The 15,098-nt window shown below is 33.6% G+C and overlaps 2 protein-coding genes across 2 annotated transcripts; one reads left to right on the top strand and one right to left on the bottom strand.

Annotated features, from left to right (window-relative positions):
* Nucleotides 1-1,777: 1,777 nt before the first annotated feature.
* LOC134650186 (transmembrane protein 145) lies at nt 1,778-8,563 on the bottom strand. Its single transcript, XM_063505100.1, has 7 exons — nt 7,880-8,563; nt 6,641-6,916; nt 6,082-6,241; nt 5,412-5,549; nt 4,663-4,918; nt 3,187-3,291; nt 1,778-1,953 (listed from the first exon to the last, which is right to left on the bottom strand). The coding sequence occupies exons 1-7, from the start codon at nt 8,347-8,349 to the stop codon at nt 1,811-1,813; spliced, it is 1,548 nt and encodes a 515-aa protein (XP_063361170.1). The 5' UTR covers nt 8,350-8,563; the 3' UTR covers nt 1,778-1,810.
* Nucleotides 8,564-8,878: 315 nt separating this feature from the next.
* Nucleotides 8,879-13,164, top strand: LOC134650181 (phosphatidylinositol 3-kinase regulatory subunit gamma). Its single transcript, XM_063505086.1, has 4 exons — nt 8,879-9,431; nt 10,989-11,687; nt 11,978-12,274; nt 12,799-13,164. The coding sequence occupies exons 1-4, from the start codon at nt 9,352-9,354 to the stop codon at nt 13,013-13,015; spliced, it is 1,293 nt and encodes a 430-aa protein (XP_063361156.1). The 5' UTR covers nt 8,879-9,351; the 3' UTR covers nt 13,016-13,164.
* The last annotated feature ends 1,934 nt before the right edge of the window (nt 13,165-15,098 follow it).

Genomic DNA, 15,098 nt, shown 5'->3' with positions numbered 1-15,098 from the left:
ACGATCATGAGCGATAGCCACGCAGCTCTCTGAACGACGAGCAGAATAATAGGGTATTTGACTGTATTTAAAATACATTATTTTTCACCATTCATGAAATAAAGCAGCAGAAGATTAATTAAGAGAAACATAGACAGCAGTTTTTTTTTAGACACAATTTCTATTTTAAAACCAGTATAAAACTATAAAGAGTAGGTTATTTGATTGTGACGTCACATGCTAGTGTTTCATATAAATTCCATAGAAGCAAAATTGTTATGACAGTTCGAAAAAAGAAACTGATTTGACTAGTAGTCAAATACCCTATTAATGTATTAATTCAGGGGGCCGATTTTTGAATTTCGATCGCTCGATTTCGCCACTCGAAATTCGGAGGAAAACGGCGAAATGATAATTTTTGAAATACGAGCCATAGAAATTGGGAATCTAGTGGTATTGACCACTCGATTTCAATTCTATTAGTAGAATTTAGATGCCTAGCAGTGGAGATATTATTTAACGAAATACATGAAATCGAGCAATAGAAATTAAAAAATCGGCCCCCATGTCTTATTTCAACTATAATTCCGTATTTATCGGTTGTAAAAATTTTGATAAGTCTGAGGAGCTGATATAGGTGTATTACTTTTTCTGTTAGTAATTGACTTCTATCGTTTAATCACTTAAAATGTTTACACTTTTTGTGGAATGTCTCGTTTCCTATTATACAAGCCTAAGTAAAATTAACATCTTATACTTTGGAGTGTATTTAAAAACCTGTTTTTTTTTCAGCTAAGAATGAACGTGTACGCAAAGCAGTTATTTTACAGACAGATTTTTAAAATACTTTTAAGTCGCTATTCGATATAACAACTTCAATATAAGGATGTTTTTATTAAATTTTAAAGTTATGAACTATTAAGGCTTTGTGCAATAAGATAATTTCGACTCACATGTTTATTAACTGTTTATACCGCCTTCGTTAATTTTATACCTACTACACTTCATAAAAAGTCTCAAAAGTGATTAAACAGTGTTATGCAACTTTTGACTCAAAAGGTTGGCACATTTCAATGACACTCATTAGAACATTCATTATTACGTAAATAGGTACTAGTCATCTAATACATCTAACCTGCCACTAGTATAAATTAAACATGCAACATCAAATAACACGACATGAACCCTGAGATGGTATTTTGTTTCAATGTAGTAAAACTGTAAATATTCACTACAGAGGGCTCTTTTAGAGACAGTGTTCCTTTGATAGGTATGAAAGGTCGCTTAACAAATTGTCTGACCACCTTTGTTAAAAATGTTGCTCAGCGAGAAAACACATATCATCTCATTTACTTACAACTACATGACTAAGATTTCTATTTGACACTGCACATTAAAATACACTATACCTAATAACTTCAAAACAATGCTCGAGGAACCATAATTTTATCCCATATTTTTCTGTATTGGTACGGTGCAGTAGTTTGTATACGCTGTAGGTATTACAACAGATGTACTTTATCATAATACGCGTTGTATACTCGTGTCTATTCACAGATAACGCTTATGACTAATATACACTCAGGTCGACATATACTCATAGGTATTGAAAACTTGACAGCGGTGCGACATCCCACAAGTGCAGTACCGGACCTTTGGGAATTAATAAACCTTATATACATCCCATTGTCCGCTAATGGCTATCATTAGCGCTCGTCTAAAAATGTCTGACACGCAGAGCCGGTCGACAATCTCAAAGATCACATACTCGTTCTAACCAACTGCCTCGTGGAGAAATGTTTCTCGAAGTTTATCCAGTTGTCTAGTCCCGCTATGAGTAGACGGTGTTCTTGTGCGAGCGTGTGAATATCACGTCCTCGTCGTCGAGGTTGACGCTGTCGGCCGTGAGCGCCACCGTGTCGCCGTGCACCACGTGCGGCGACTCGTTGAACTCATCTAGTTCCTCGATGCCAGCTGAAAATTAAAATGATAATCATAATAGTTTATTGCAACCATGTTATTACAATATGTAGTAGTAGTAGTAATCACTTTATTGTACACAACACAGGTTTACATAATATTTACAGAGATAAAGGTACAAAGGCGAACTTATCCCTGTACGGGATCTCTTCCAGCTAACCTTCGAGTAGATGAGGGGAGAATTCAAATACAATATGTTCTTTTACTTTAGTCAGTACATACATGGAACCTACGGTATCAGCGTAATTCGTCCCATTCGTTTTTCGTTCATTTCTTATGTCCGTCTCATTCTGTGTTCGTCACTCATTCTTTATTCGTCTCGATCGCTATATGTCCCTATCGTCTTAAGTACAATTATGTAACCTGTCTCTTTCTTAACAAGTCTTTTTCGTTTTTCGTCACGGTCTTCCTAGGACTCATTCTTTCTTATTCCCTTTCGATTTTTGTCTCATTCACTTATTCGTCTCATTTTTTTTCATGCATTCGTTATTAGTCACATTCGTGATTAGTCTCATTCATTTTCAGTCTAATTCTAAGTTCGTTACATTCGTTTTGCGTCTCGGTCACTATTTGTAACTATCTTTTTCCGTCAATCTTATTTTTTTTAAATTATATCTTATTGACCGAGTGATCGTCATAATTTCATGTAATTTCGTAGTAGTCTGAAAAAGTCGAAAAACGAAAAAGACTTGTTAAGAAAGAGACAGGTTACATAATTGTACTTAAGACGATAGGGACATATAGCGATCGAGACGAATAAAGAATGAGTGACGAACACAGAATGAGACGGACATAAGAAATGAACGAAAAACGAATGGGACGAATTACGCTGATACCGAACCTACTAGGGCGTGGCAATATTTTAAAACCATAATTAATCTATAACTAAATTGCACACAAACATAAGATAAAGATATAATATAATTATAGCTGGTCAGGCAAATCTTGTCAGTTAAAAAAGCCGCGAAATTCAAATTTTCTATCGGACGATATCCTTTTTCTACTGACAAGATCTGCTTGACCAAGTATAACATAGTATTTCGAACAATACGCATAAAAATTATAATAATTAGGAGCAGACATGACATTAGGTTGGTATTCCACCAGTCCAACTTCTCGGTCCAATGTGCCTTGCGTCTCACTCTCTCACTAAGCTAAATGTGATCTTGAGAGGCTTAGTAACGGGATTCCCTTAGTCACCTTTCGGATAGGAAACTCCTAACTTACCTGTGTAATCAGAGGGAGCCAGCAGCAAGTACTGTTCCGATCGAGTGGGCCACAGCAAATGTGTCATCACGCAGAACGCCAGGCAGTCCGCCGAATATGTTATACCTGAAATTATAGCAACTTCTTTTAAAAAAAAAACTCGAACGTATTTATTACAACGAATCGAATTTTATTTTATTGCATGTCATTTATAACTATGCAAATATCTGTTATTGAAACACAATGTAAGTATATTGTTAATGAATGAATAAATGAAATGAATACATATTACATAATTAATTATCCAAAGCATTATCTGTTAAACCTAAAGGTCAAGCAGATAACTTAAACATTAAATAATAAGTACTGGTATCTATTAGCACGTCTTCTATTTTGCACTTTTACCTTTACAGATTTTTTTTTTTGAAAACAGACTAAATTAGTAATGATTTTTTTCTGATGGACGTTTAGGTAAATGCACGTAAAGCACTGATTTAGTCGATCTTATTTATTTTGTAAATTTCGTAAAGTTTGGACTGCCAAAAATGGTAATTTTGTATTACACATATCCTGTACTCCAACTTTGATAGACTACATTTTTGTTATATGATATTGAACAAGAGTAAATGAAAGTAAACGAAATCAATTTTCACTAGAAATTACTTCAAAACAAGTGACTTTTTTTCGTGATGAAAATCGACTTAATTTCAACGCAATTTTGATACTTAAACTATCTACCTTATTTCCTGAAACTGTTCTTAATGTTCTTATACATCATATTGTATAATTTACCACTATAATTTTTTTGATGAATTTTTAAAAACTGCCCCTTCTCGTCATATATTGCCGTTGACGCACACTCGGGACCTCATTATTAAAAGGCAAGATGAGAAAACGTGCTCATGGAAACCAATACTTGTTATCTTATACCTTTAAACGAGCAATTCTTGCATATTTATTTATTTATATATATATATATATTTCGGGGATCTCGGAAACGGCTCTAACGATTTCGATGAAATTTGGTATATGGGGGTTTTCGGTGGCGAAAAATCGATCTAGCTAGGTCTTATCTCTGGGAAAACGTAAATTTTTGAGATTTTATATGTTTACCGAGCAAAGCTCGGTCTCCCAGATATTTTAGATATTAAGTAACAAAAGGTGTACAATTTCAACGACTAAATCTATCAATTTCACATTTTGGCTCTAAAATCGTTAACGGGCTCTCAATACCTAGGTGAAGCAACTTTTTCTTGTCACGCGTTGCCACGGCTACCTTCTCCTGGGGTGACCCAGGTAAAAGCTTAAAGTGATCTTAAAACCATTTTTGGTGTTACCATTTACTAAGCATGTTAGAAAAAAGTAACATAACATTTCTTCAAACAAACTGATTCTATTGTCCCCTGGCTGATGGGACAGTAATACAACAAGATAGTTGATCCACCCACCCACCTACATTTGCGTCGAGATAAAAAATAAAACATAAAAATCTCTTACCGAGTAAAAACTTAAACCTCCACAAGGGGCTAATCTGCAGTGCTATCAAAGCGATGACGGGCAGATACACGAACCACACTAGGCTCGAGGCGCCGAAGTGCAGGAGGAAGTTGAGCTTGGCCATGTTGTGCTCGTACATCATCGTGTTGCGCAGCTCCAGCACGAACCACGACATGATGGCCACGCGCAGGGTGAGGATCAGCCAGCCCGGCCACGTTTGGTATTCGTCTATTTCCTCTATTATGTCTACTTCCGTCTGAAATTAAAATTATATTCATTCGCATTTGGGTGCTGTTAAAATAAATATTTAATAATCACTACATAGTATAAAACAAAGTCGCTTCCCGCTGCCTGTCCCTATGTATGATTTACAAATAAATATATGATTGATGTATGCTTAAGATCTTTAAAACTACGCAACGGATTTTGATGCGGTTTTTTTTTAATAGAGTGAGTGATTCAAGAGGAAGGTTTATGTATAATTTGTTAACCCGTGCGAAGCCGGGGCGGGTCGCTAGTCTTACACAAATCGATCTAGTCCCACAGAAGGCTCAAAGGGCTTGTGTTGTGGGACTAGATGACGATATTTATATGATAAATAGATATTTATTTGCTCGAACTTTATCGCACAATATACAACAATGTACAAATGGTTGACTTAATGTCAAATGGCATTGTCAACCATAGGGCCAAACAGAGACTTAATAATGGTGCTAATTAAGGTATCATGTAAAATATTGCGAACTTACTGTATTCCACACATACAGCAGTATATGTACGATGCCATATGCTAGCCACACGCCAAAAACCAACGGCTTGTATGTAAGCTCCAATCTGGTCACTGCCCAGCCTTTTGCCAATAACAGTAGTAGCAGCATAAAGAGGGTCTGAAATTTAACATTAAACTATGCTTCAACATTGTGTACATGATTTAATATCAAACAATTGTCAACACACAAATATGGTCGCACAGAGATAGATAGATATGTTACTAAGAGCATGAGCAACAGTGTTACAGGTTTTATTACAACTACTAGTGGTAATAATAAACCAGCTAGAACAAGATGATGATCAGCACATTCTTGTTAAGCATCAATATATTTAAGGTCCCTATTATTGGCATGGTCACAACAAAGTTAGTATGTAGTTCTGTTACCCACAACATCTGAACATATAAAGTGTATTCTTTGAATTATCTATAGATCCATAGGTACTTAATGTACTTATGCAAGTGTAAGCACAACACACAAATGTCTTTTTTTTTTAATTTATGTTTAGCCTCCTGAGTGCTAGAGTAACTTATAAAGGTCTTTTTCCAAAACGTATTTTTAACTTTTAATAACAAAGACAAGGTACCAAATTCAAAAACAAAACGAAAGTTTTTGGAGTTTTTATTAAACTTACAAATGTTGAACTTACCCGGCTCATAATATCCAGTATATCCCCAGCAACATCGAGTCCAGTAAATCCTACGCCATCTGCGGCAAACTTCACTGTGTGCAGGAAATTGAAGCAAACAGCACCAAACTCCAGTATGAGACTGCAGGTAAATAACTTTGTAACTGGATGTTTCTGTGTCCTGAAAAAGATATGTATATAGAATAAGAATAATAGAATAATATTTATTTGAAAGAAAAAACCTTATTAACAATATGTATAAGATAACATTAATTTGATAGTCAGTCATTCATAAAATAGTCTGATAAAATGGAAGTATTTCACAAATAGTAGTTCACAAAATTGATGACAGTTTTACCTTTTACCAAAAAAACATCAATGTTTAATATGTTTTGTAATGAATACAATACAATGTTTTAATTTGTCTTTCTTAAAATGTATGTTTCATTCTGTTTAAGGAAAACAGAGTACAGTTGTATACCTACTGTACTTCATATTTACATGTAATTGTAATTTTCTAGTCCATATAATGATTATTCATACAATAAAATAAATAAGGAATTAAGGATTCATAATTTACCTGACAGCATAAATCTGCACTGGCACAAGGACAATATAGCAAAGCAGAAACACCAAGTACAACTCCAGGGTGTTTTGATGATCAAACGAAAATTGGTACATCAGGCTATTGTACAGACTTTGATTAGGATTCCCATTAACCAGCCAAAAGTCATATTGGACTTTTTGTGGGACATTTGTCATGGTTTTATTATCTTTTGATGGCGCTCCTTTGTAATGATGCCATGTGCATGTTGTCTCGTTGAGATAGCAGGATACCATGGACACATACCAGAATCTGTGGGTAAATAAATTAAACAGTTTTATTATAATATGAATAAATACAAACATAAGGTCTAACATATGAAAAAGTATGTTCAGTTAAGTATTAGGTACACATAGCTTGATTAACAAAGCAGTTAGCCCCAGTTTAGCAGATATAATTTTCAACAATGCTATCAGACTTGCCTATACAGATTACAGTTCTATCCCATAAATAATATAACTACTTAAAATAAGAAAGAGATTGTGCAATAAATTATTCCAGGTACTGTACAATAAAAACAAATCCCTATTATAAATGCAAAAGTAACTCTCTCTGTCTCTTCACACTTAAACTGCAGAAACAACTTTGTTGAAATTAGGTACATATATATAGGAGATAGTTTGATTGAGGCTCTGGGAAAGACATAGGATAGTTAGTTTATGTAAGCCATCATCATTATTCTATGCAGACATAGGTGGGCAGAAACTAGTGTAATATAAAAATTAGATGGGGTAATAGAAACACTTGTAAATAATCCTCATACTGTTTCTCTTGCCATAAGACTTTATTACAATTTCAGACAAAACACTTTATTGCACACTTGCATACTTTCAGCATTACCCACCAATGGTTGGCTTATGAATGACAAATAAATAGTAATAGGAATTTAAGGGTTTTCAGTTAAAATTATAAATTTAAATACATACCTTGGTTGGCCTGGGTTCTCAATGTCGTAAGTAAATTGACTTTTCTTTACAACATTCCAAAGGGAGTCTTCATCAACACAAACTTCGTTTTTTGCGCAAGGGATGCGCCGAAAAAAATCCTCATACTGTTTCTCTTGCCATAAGACTTTATTACAATTTCAGACAAAACACGTTATTGCACACTTGCATACTTTCAGCATTACCCACCAATGGTTGGCTTATGAATGACAAATAAACAGTAATAGGAATTTAAGGGTTTTCAGTTAAAATTATAAATTTAAATACATACCTTGGTTGGCCTGGGTTCTCAATGTCGTAAGTAAATTGACTTTTCTTTACAACATTCCAAAGGGAGTCTTCATCAACACAAACTTCGTTTTTTGCGCAAGGGATGCGCCGAAAAAAATCCTGTCCTCCGGCATTACACTTAGGGTGGTAGGCAGATGTATTCAAGTTCTGGAACATGACTTGACATGCCAGCTCCTTGTTCTCTATATCCCGATTTTTATAATAATGAATAAAATGATGCCTGTTCAATACAGCAAATGTGATAGGATACATAAAACGCTCTTTTGATGTGATATTGCCAAATATGAATCCATATGTTTCTTTTTGATAATGGATGTCAGTTTTCTGAAAGCCAAATTTGACTACGAATTTGAAGAACTCATCTGTAGAAAATTCACCCTTTATGTGCATAGACGACGCATTGTCGAGCATGAGGTAGAGGGACAAAACAAATACATATTTCATGTACATATTGAACACTTTTCTCTTACGATTCCACTTTACACCATTCTTATAATAACCAGATCACTGTCTATGTTTCATATACTCCATGTAGATTTCTTTAAACTACATGTGGCATATTAGATTACACGAATGCCACGTTTCAATCATTTTTTCTCCTAAATAATAAAACACAAATGTTTAATTCGCTCCTCCCATGGGTGGCAAAAATCTTGCTGGTGTGGTATGTACTTCATCTCGGTTTGGTTGACATTTGACTGACAGATAATGAAAAATTACCATAGACAATTGTAGAACCTATAGAAATCATATAGAAATAGAACATAGACCTAGTATTATATAGATGAGCTATTCGCGTGGGCCCTATGAGAGACAGCATACGCAACACGAGACAAAATGATTGGTTTGGTAGGATTATTTATTTTAAACTATACTATACCATACTACCGAATAATGTGACGGTGCGGTACGGTAGTGTGTGACGGCTTTTACGGTGGAGAATAAAAAAATACTATAGATAGGTATAGAATGTGGTATAGAAGCATTGAAATATGGCCGACAGAGATACAGCGGACTGAGTTTTAGTACTTGCAAGTTTTATAATTATGATATTTAATTAGAATTCCATCTCTTCACTTTTGTAACAACTGCATTAACCTTTAATCCAAGTTTTGTGTCACCGCGAGTAGTAGTTATCTCCAGGAAACGATGGACAATGTGCCCTAGTAACTGTCATTGCTCTCGCCCATTTCCTTTGTGAACCAAATTGCTCCGTTTTCTGTGTCCGCGAAGTTCTTCTGAACCATGACTTACAACTAAAGTGTTAATGTAATATAAGTGATCTTTACTAGTTCTAAGTGTTCTAACAATGTTTGTAAAGTGCATTTGATATCCGTTTGGTTAGGTTCAGCCGGAAGTAGTGCTAGTAGTAGTAGCCGGAATCTGGTTAGACATCGAGCTTATTGAGTGCGGTTTAGTAGTTTTGAGTAATTCGGTGCTTATAATGAAATAATGGTTGAAATAGGCGCTCCTCCGCAGCCACCTGAAGAATGTCTTGAAAACTGTGAATGGTACTGGGGTGACATCACAAGGTAAGCTGAATAAAAATCATATTAGTATGTTTTTTACTGTTATAAACTTGATGGCTATTATTTAGTATACAAATTAATAATCTTATTAAACATCCCATCCTGTCTGTTATTCTTTGATATGATTATTATTTAGAACCTACTGTGAAGATATTTATTATGAATACAAATACTAAACTAAATTTATAACAAACTTAAAATTACAAAATCACAAAAATCTTAAACTACTGCGAAGTATTATTTCCCTTTGAATATCATTTCTATTCTATTCTTAAATATGCAAGATATTTGGTGGCAACAGTACAAAAAGGCAAATTATATAAACTCTAACATAAATGCACTATGTTACCTATATTCCAATGCCATTATCAATAAGTTCATTTTGTTTCTCAAAATGTTAGTAATTGATAATTATTTTTACCTTTAAAGATAAATTAATTTTCATGGTGTCTAACTGGAACACAGATTCAGAGCAAGCTAAGTTGCCAGCAATTTTCATAGCACAGACTGTGGAAGTGTTATTTTATACATCAAACTTACATTTACTTACGTAAGTATTTATATTATTTTATTAAGTGTTTTTGTGTTACTAACATAGCTGTAAGTTTTGTGTAGTATGTAATAGGTACTTATGGACGAAAGTCTGAAATAAAGAAATTTTATTTTATTATTTTTTTATTTAACACTTTCACAGTCTGTGCTATCAAAATTGCTGCCAACTTAGCTTGGTCTGACGCTAGGTATCTTATAGTCTTATTTTTTATAGGTTAATAGGTACTTGAGATTGGACACATGTTCTAGATGCTTATCTGTTTGATTTTTATTACCCACTTGATATAACATTTTTGTGTCAGTGCAGATAATTGACAAATATTATTTTTCTAGCTTTTTAAATAAATTTAATATTAATTTGTTATATAGGAAACTAGACTCTTATCTCAACTATTGCATGGCAACAGCCAGTTGTGACCTGCTGATTAGCTAAAATTTGGAATTGCATAAGATTTCTATACCAAATAATTTCTAAGAGAAGGTGATTATTTGTTATGAATGAATTAGAATATATTTGATGTGTATTTAACTAAGTTTAAATTATGATTTATTTATGTTATTGGATGTTTAATAGACTATAATGGCAATGTATTATCAATAGATTCTTTATTGCATCATTTTATTATTACCCAATTGTGGTAAGGGTTGCAAATTTAGAAGTCTATCTACCTTTTTTATGTTTGTGGGTATGACTTTCTGTCTTTTTCCATAGTGTCAATACTCATGAGCCAATTTTTTTTGAAGCTGGTGACTTAGGCTACATTTGAACCAACTATGAAATGAAATTTTATAGAAAAAGCAATTTCCGTCAGTAAAAAAGAGTGATAATTTAATAAATTTAGGCTCTAATGGTTACCATCCCATATAAAATTTGAATTTCGCGCCTTTTTCTACTGACTAACTTGTTTGACCAGCTATAGTTTGCCTTTTATTGCATTATATTTCTTCTCCGAGTTTTACTTTTGTATCATACATTATTCATTAATGAACTTAAATTATTAATTACAGAGATGAGGCAAATGAAAAACTTAGAGATACCCCTGATGGCACTTTCTTAGTTCGAAATGCATCAAATAAAGGCAGCGGATATACATTGACTGTCCGCAAAGGAGGAACCAACAAATTGATAAAGATATACTATCAAGATGGACGCTATGGATTCTGTGAGCCATTCCAGTTTGCTTCTGTTGTGGAACTGGTCAGGTTCTACACGCAGTGCTCCCTCGCACACTGCAACCGCAACCTGGACATCACTCTTATGTACCCTTTGTTACGATCCCAAGAAAATGATGGAGGTGAAAATGACAGTGAAGAAACACTCGAAGCAGAATATAAAAACATACATAAACAATATGTCCTTAAAACAAGGAACTTTGATGACTGTTCTGACAAATACATGAGATTGAGGGAAGAAGTTAAAGCTAAGAAACAAGCTCTAGATGCATTCAATGAGACTGTTAAAGTTTGTGAGGAACATCTCCGATATCAAGATGAAATGCAGTCTAAAGCACAACCACATGAAAAAACAGATCTTATACAAAATAACAAGCAGTTAATATCAAGAGTGAATAGCTTGAAGCAAGCAAGTTATGATCTGCACAATTTACTTCGGGTTACTGTCAAAGAAAACTTGAAGCTTGAGAGAGAGATAACTCAATTGAAGCCACAAATAGTAGACCTCTTCAAGAAAAAAGATCTGCACAAAATGTAAGTTGACTTATTTTCCTTTTCTCTTTCTTCTCTTTTCCTCTTTTATTTTTGTAATAGATTCAGCTGAGTTACGCCCAACAAATACAAATTCTGATCAATTGGTCATATAATATCACCAATGAAAACCACTAATCACCAATTTCTATATAGGACATATGTCCTAAATAGAAATTGAAGGCCTCTGCTAAAACATCTATGTGTGCAGGTGCCGCCCCAGAGACTCTAAATACTAGTGTTATTCTATTTGTAAATATACAAGTTTCTCATTAAAACATTGGTGATTTCAGATGGCTCCAAAGGCGTGGTAAGACTGATGAGTATTTAACAAATTTAGAGGAGGATAACATACATAAGTTAGAAGAGTTATATGCACATCGTGAAATGAAAAGTTGGATGGTGGAAAATTGCACTCGCGCCCATGCAGAGAAAATTCTAGATGGAAAACCTACAGGCACATTTCTAATACGCCCAAACTCTGGAGGGAAACTTGCACTATCCATATGTTGCAACAACATTGTCTACCATTGCATTATATTCGAGACTGAAAGAGGTTACGGTTTTGCAGAACCATATAATGTTTACAAGTAAGTTTATTATAGCACTAGTAGTTTAAATTTTGTCTTTATCATCATTCAAATAATAAAAAATGATGCAATAATAGATTAATTAGATCAGTTGTGAAATGGAATAGTGAAAACTTATGATGTTAGTCCAAATTTCCTTTTTCCTACTCTTTACATTTTAATTAAAAAAATACATTAATATGAAAATTATTGAGATGCTAGATAAAATTAACTAGATGCAAAAATGCTAGCCTTAGTTACGTATTTTCCTTATACATATTTTAATTAGTCATTAATGTCATTATCCTTGTATGAGGGTCTGCGCTGCGGTCTAATTCCCAGCTGATGATATTAGGCAGTGAATTTGTGGAATGAAATGCTATGTGGCCATCCAATTCAAAAAATAATGTTGGTTTATAATATATTTAATCATCTTTTAATTTTATTAACAATACTTGCTGCTCTTGTAATACTCGGATACATATAATGTATACACCCAATAGTTATTATACATATATTAATTATCGTTTTTTATTTTATTTCAGGACATTAAATGAGCTTGTTCTACATTACGCCATTAACTCGCTAGATGAACACAACGACCAACTCCGTACCACACTCAAATATCCCATCAATGCTCATCTAGTTAGCAAGCCGGAGAAGAAACAGTCACATGAAAGTGAACACCTGGAAGGCCATCAAAATCAATCAAACCATCAAATGGAGTGCCAGACTTCACACCAGCAGAGACCCAGGCAGTAGTACCAAATGATACTTTATGTGAGTCTTGCTAAATCTAGTCTTCTATTTATAGATAGATGACTGGTGTGATCTTTCACATATGTGATAAAGGTATCATGAGGTTCAAGTCATTCCTGTATGTATAAACAGATGTACTGATCTCATGTTCCTGGAAAGATTTTGTATTATTAGCCTGGTTGTTTTGTCTTTGAAATGATCAACAACCCGGCTATACTCTTCTCGCGGATCTGAATAATGTCTAAAATGCGATGATAAGTATGTGTTGGTAATTATAACTATGCATATTATCATGTGATATTTTCCATTGCTTGATACTTCTATTAGAAGAGGTATGTAAAAATTTGAATGGCCCAATCAACAACGAAAGTATAAATTTGTATTGCGTCCAGTTTTTGATGAATTTGATTGGGAAGTGTAAGGGCGCTTGAGGGAACAGACAAAGTATTGTATGAAGTATAATATTTAAGTTGCATGCTTTCTGTAAGTAGCTTTAGGGAGAATGTCTGTCGGCCAAATGTACAAACGCGAGTACCAAAAATGTGTCATGTAAATGTTGATGCGTGCAAATCAGTGAACTCTGGAAGTTGAATGTTATTTAATACTTGATTTGTTATTTGTGTTTGCTAATGTGATATTAATTTGTTAAAAGTCATTTTTAGGGTTGGGATTTATAAAGCACATACATCTGCAGGTACTATTTATAAACTTGTACCTTTTGAATGAATCCCTCAGAAATATATACAATACTACATAGTACATTTTACCGGGACACTCATCCTGCTAACAGGAAGTAATTTAAATTTTATTTAAATAGAACCTTAAATTTTATGAATATCAGTAAAACTAAATTAATAATTATTCATGTATGTATTTCAACTACCTATTATAAAAACTTGTTTGCGGTCTGATTTGGTGGTGCAAATTAGACGCATGTCGCAACGACATACATACTTGAAATGTTTTTTTTTTCTTAATGAAAATGGACAAGCAAATGTATGCTTTAGAATTTCAAAGCAAAAAAATATTTATACATACATGGATTTGTCAAAATAAATAACTGTTCATTAAGTTTTCTTGCTTAACTGCAATGTTTTTTTTGCATTTGAGGTAGGATTATGTTTTGAAATCGTGTCCAATAGTCGACTTTGAGTCTGCAGCCACAGTGCTCGTATTGATAACCTCCCATTTATGACTCATGTGATAGTAATTAATAACATTTCGTCATATAATGCACATATTTAAAACCAATTTTTAGAGGGTATTTGTATATAAAATGTCATTCAATAGAAATTGCTAACTATGTAAACAAACCGCCATACTAAAATTGACACTAAATGTCAAATTACTAGTAACTTTTGTTTACATAGTTCGCAAGTTCTATTGAATGACAGTTTATAAAAGAGAATTATCATTTTATATCTGGATTGTGATCAACATTTTGTAATTTGAACAAAGGAAGAATATTGTTTTTTTTTCTTCATATAATTGGTTTAAGCTTGTTTCTATAAGTATTTATATTTATAGAATTTTGTAATTTTTCAACTGTACGTGCATTAACAAAAGTTTGTTTTAAGGAACATGATGAAATGAATCATACTCTTAGTGAGACGAATTTGGTGATAATGTTGGCTCATTAATGCTCAGCATTATGACATTTATCAATGTGTGCAACAGGTCTTTCAAAGATATAAGGATTTTATTACTTTTTATATACTGGTCAAATCGACTAATGGTTAATAATTTCGCTGAATTAATGTCCTCTTGTGTAACAAGCAACTGGCTTACAGAGCTCGCCACAAATCCTAAGCATTGAATAGTAAAAGCTATGAGAATGGGGTGAACTCTGGAGGTTCTGTAGCCGCCTTGCTTAGGCACATAATTGTTTCTGATATGTAAACTATTCTTGTCAATTAAACATACATTGGTTATTTGGAAACTTACACCGAATTCACCATTATGGTAATTCTAAGGTAATCATAAAGTAGTTTTAGTGTAGGTAGGTTTAACAAATTAATTGATGAAAGTTACGAATTGAAGTATTCATTGTAGTTATATTAGTTATTTGGAGTTTCCATGAGTCATC

Source organism: Cydia amplana, chromosome 1, assembly GCF_948474715.1.
Source record: "Cydia amplana chromosome 1, ilCydAmpl1.1, whole genome shotgun sequence".
Taxonomy (NCBI): domain Eukaryota; kingdom Metazoa; phylum Arthropoda; class Insecta; order Lepidoptera; family Tortricidae; genus Cydia; species Cydia amplana.
Note: the sequence above shows the minus strand (reverse complement) of the source record. Positions and strands in the feature narration are given on the sequence as shown.

Excerpts from the sequence above, each read along its gene's own strand:
- LOC134650186 (XM_063505100.1), bottom strand. The coding sequence starts at position 8,349 with ATGTACATGAAATATGTATTTGTTTTGTCCCTCTACCTCATGCTCGAC. Across the intron at positions 6,242-6,640 it reads GTGCAGATTTATGCTGTCAG|GACACAGAAACATCCAGTTA; the intron begins GTAAATTATGAA and ends TATCTTTTTCAG. Across the intron at positions 4,919-5,411 it reads TGCTGTATGTGTGGAATACA|ACGGAAGTAGACATAATAGA; the intron begins GTAAGTTCGCAA and ends TTTTAATTTCAG.
- LOC134650181 (XM_063505086.1), top strand. The coding sequence starts at position 9,352 with ATGGTTGAAATAGGCGCTCCTCCGCAGCCACCTGAAGAATGTCTTGAA. Across the intron at positions 11,688-11,977 it reads AAAAAAGATCTGCACAAAAT|ATGGCTCCAAAGGCGTGGTA; the intron begins GTAAGTTGACTT and ends TGGTGATTTCAG. Across the intron at positions 12,275-12,798 it reads GAACCATATAATGTTTACAA|GACATTAAATGAGCTTGTTC; the intron begins GTAAGTTTATTA and ends ATTTTATTTCAG.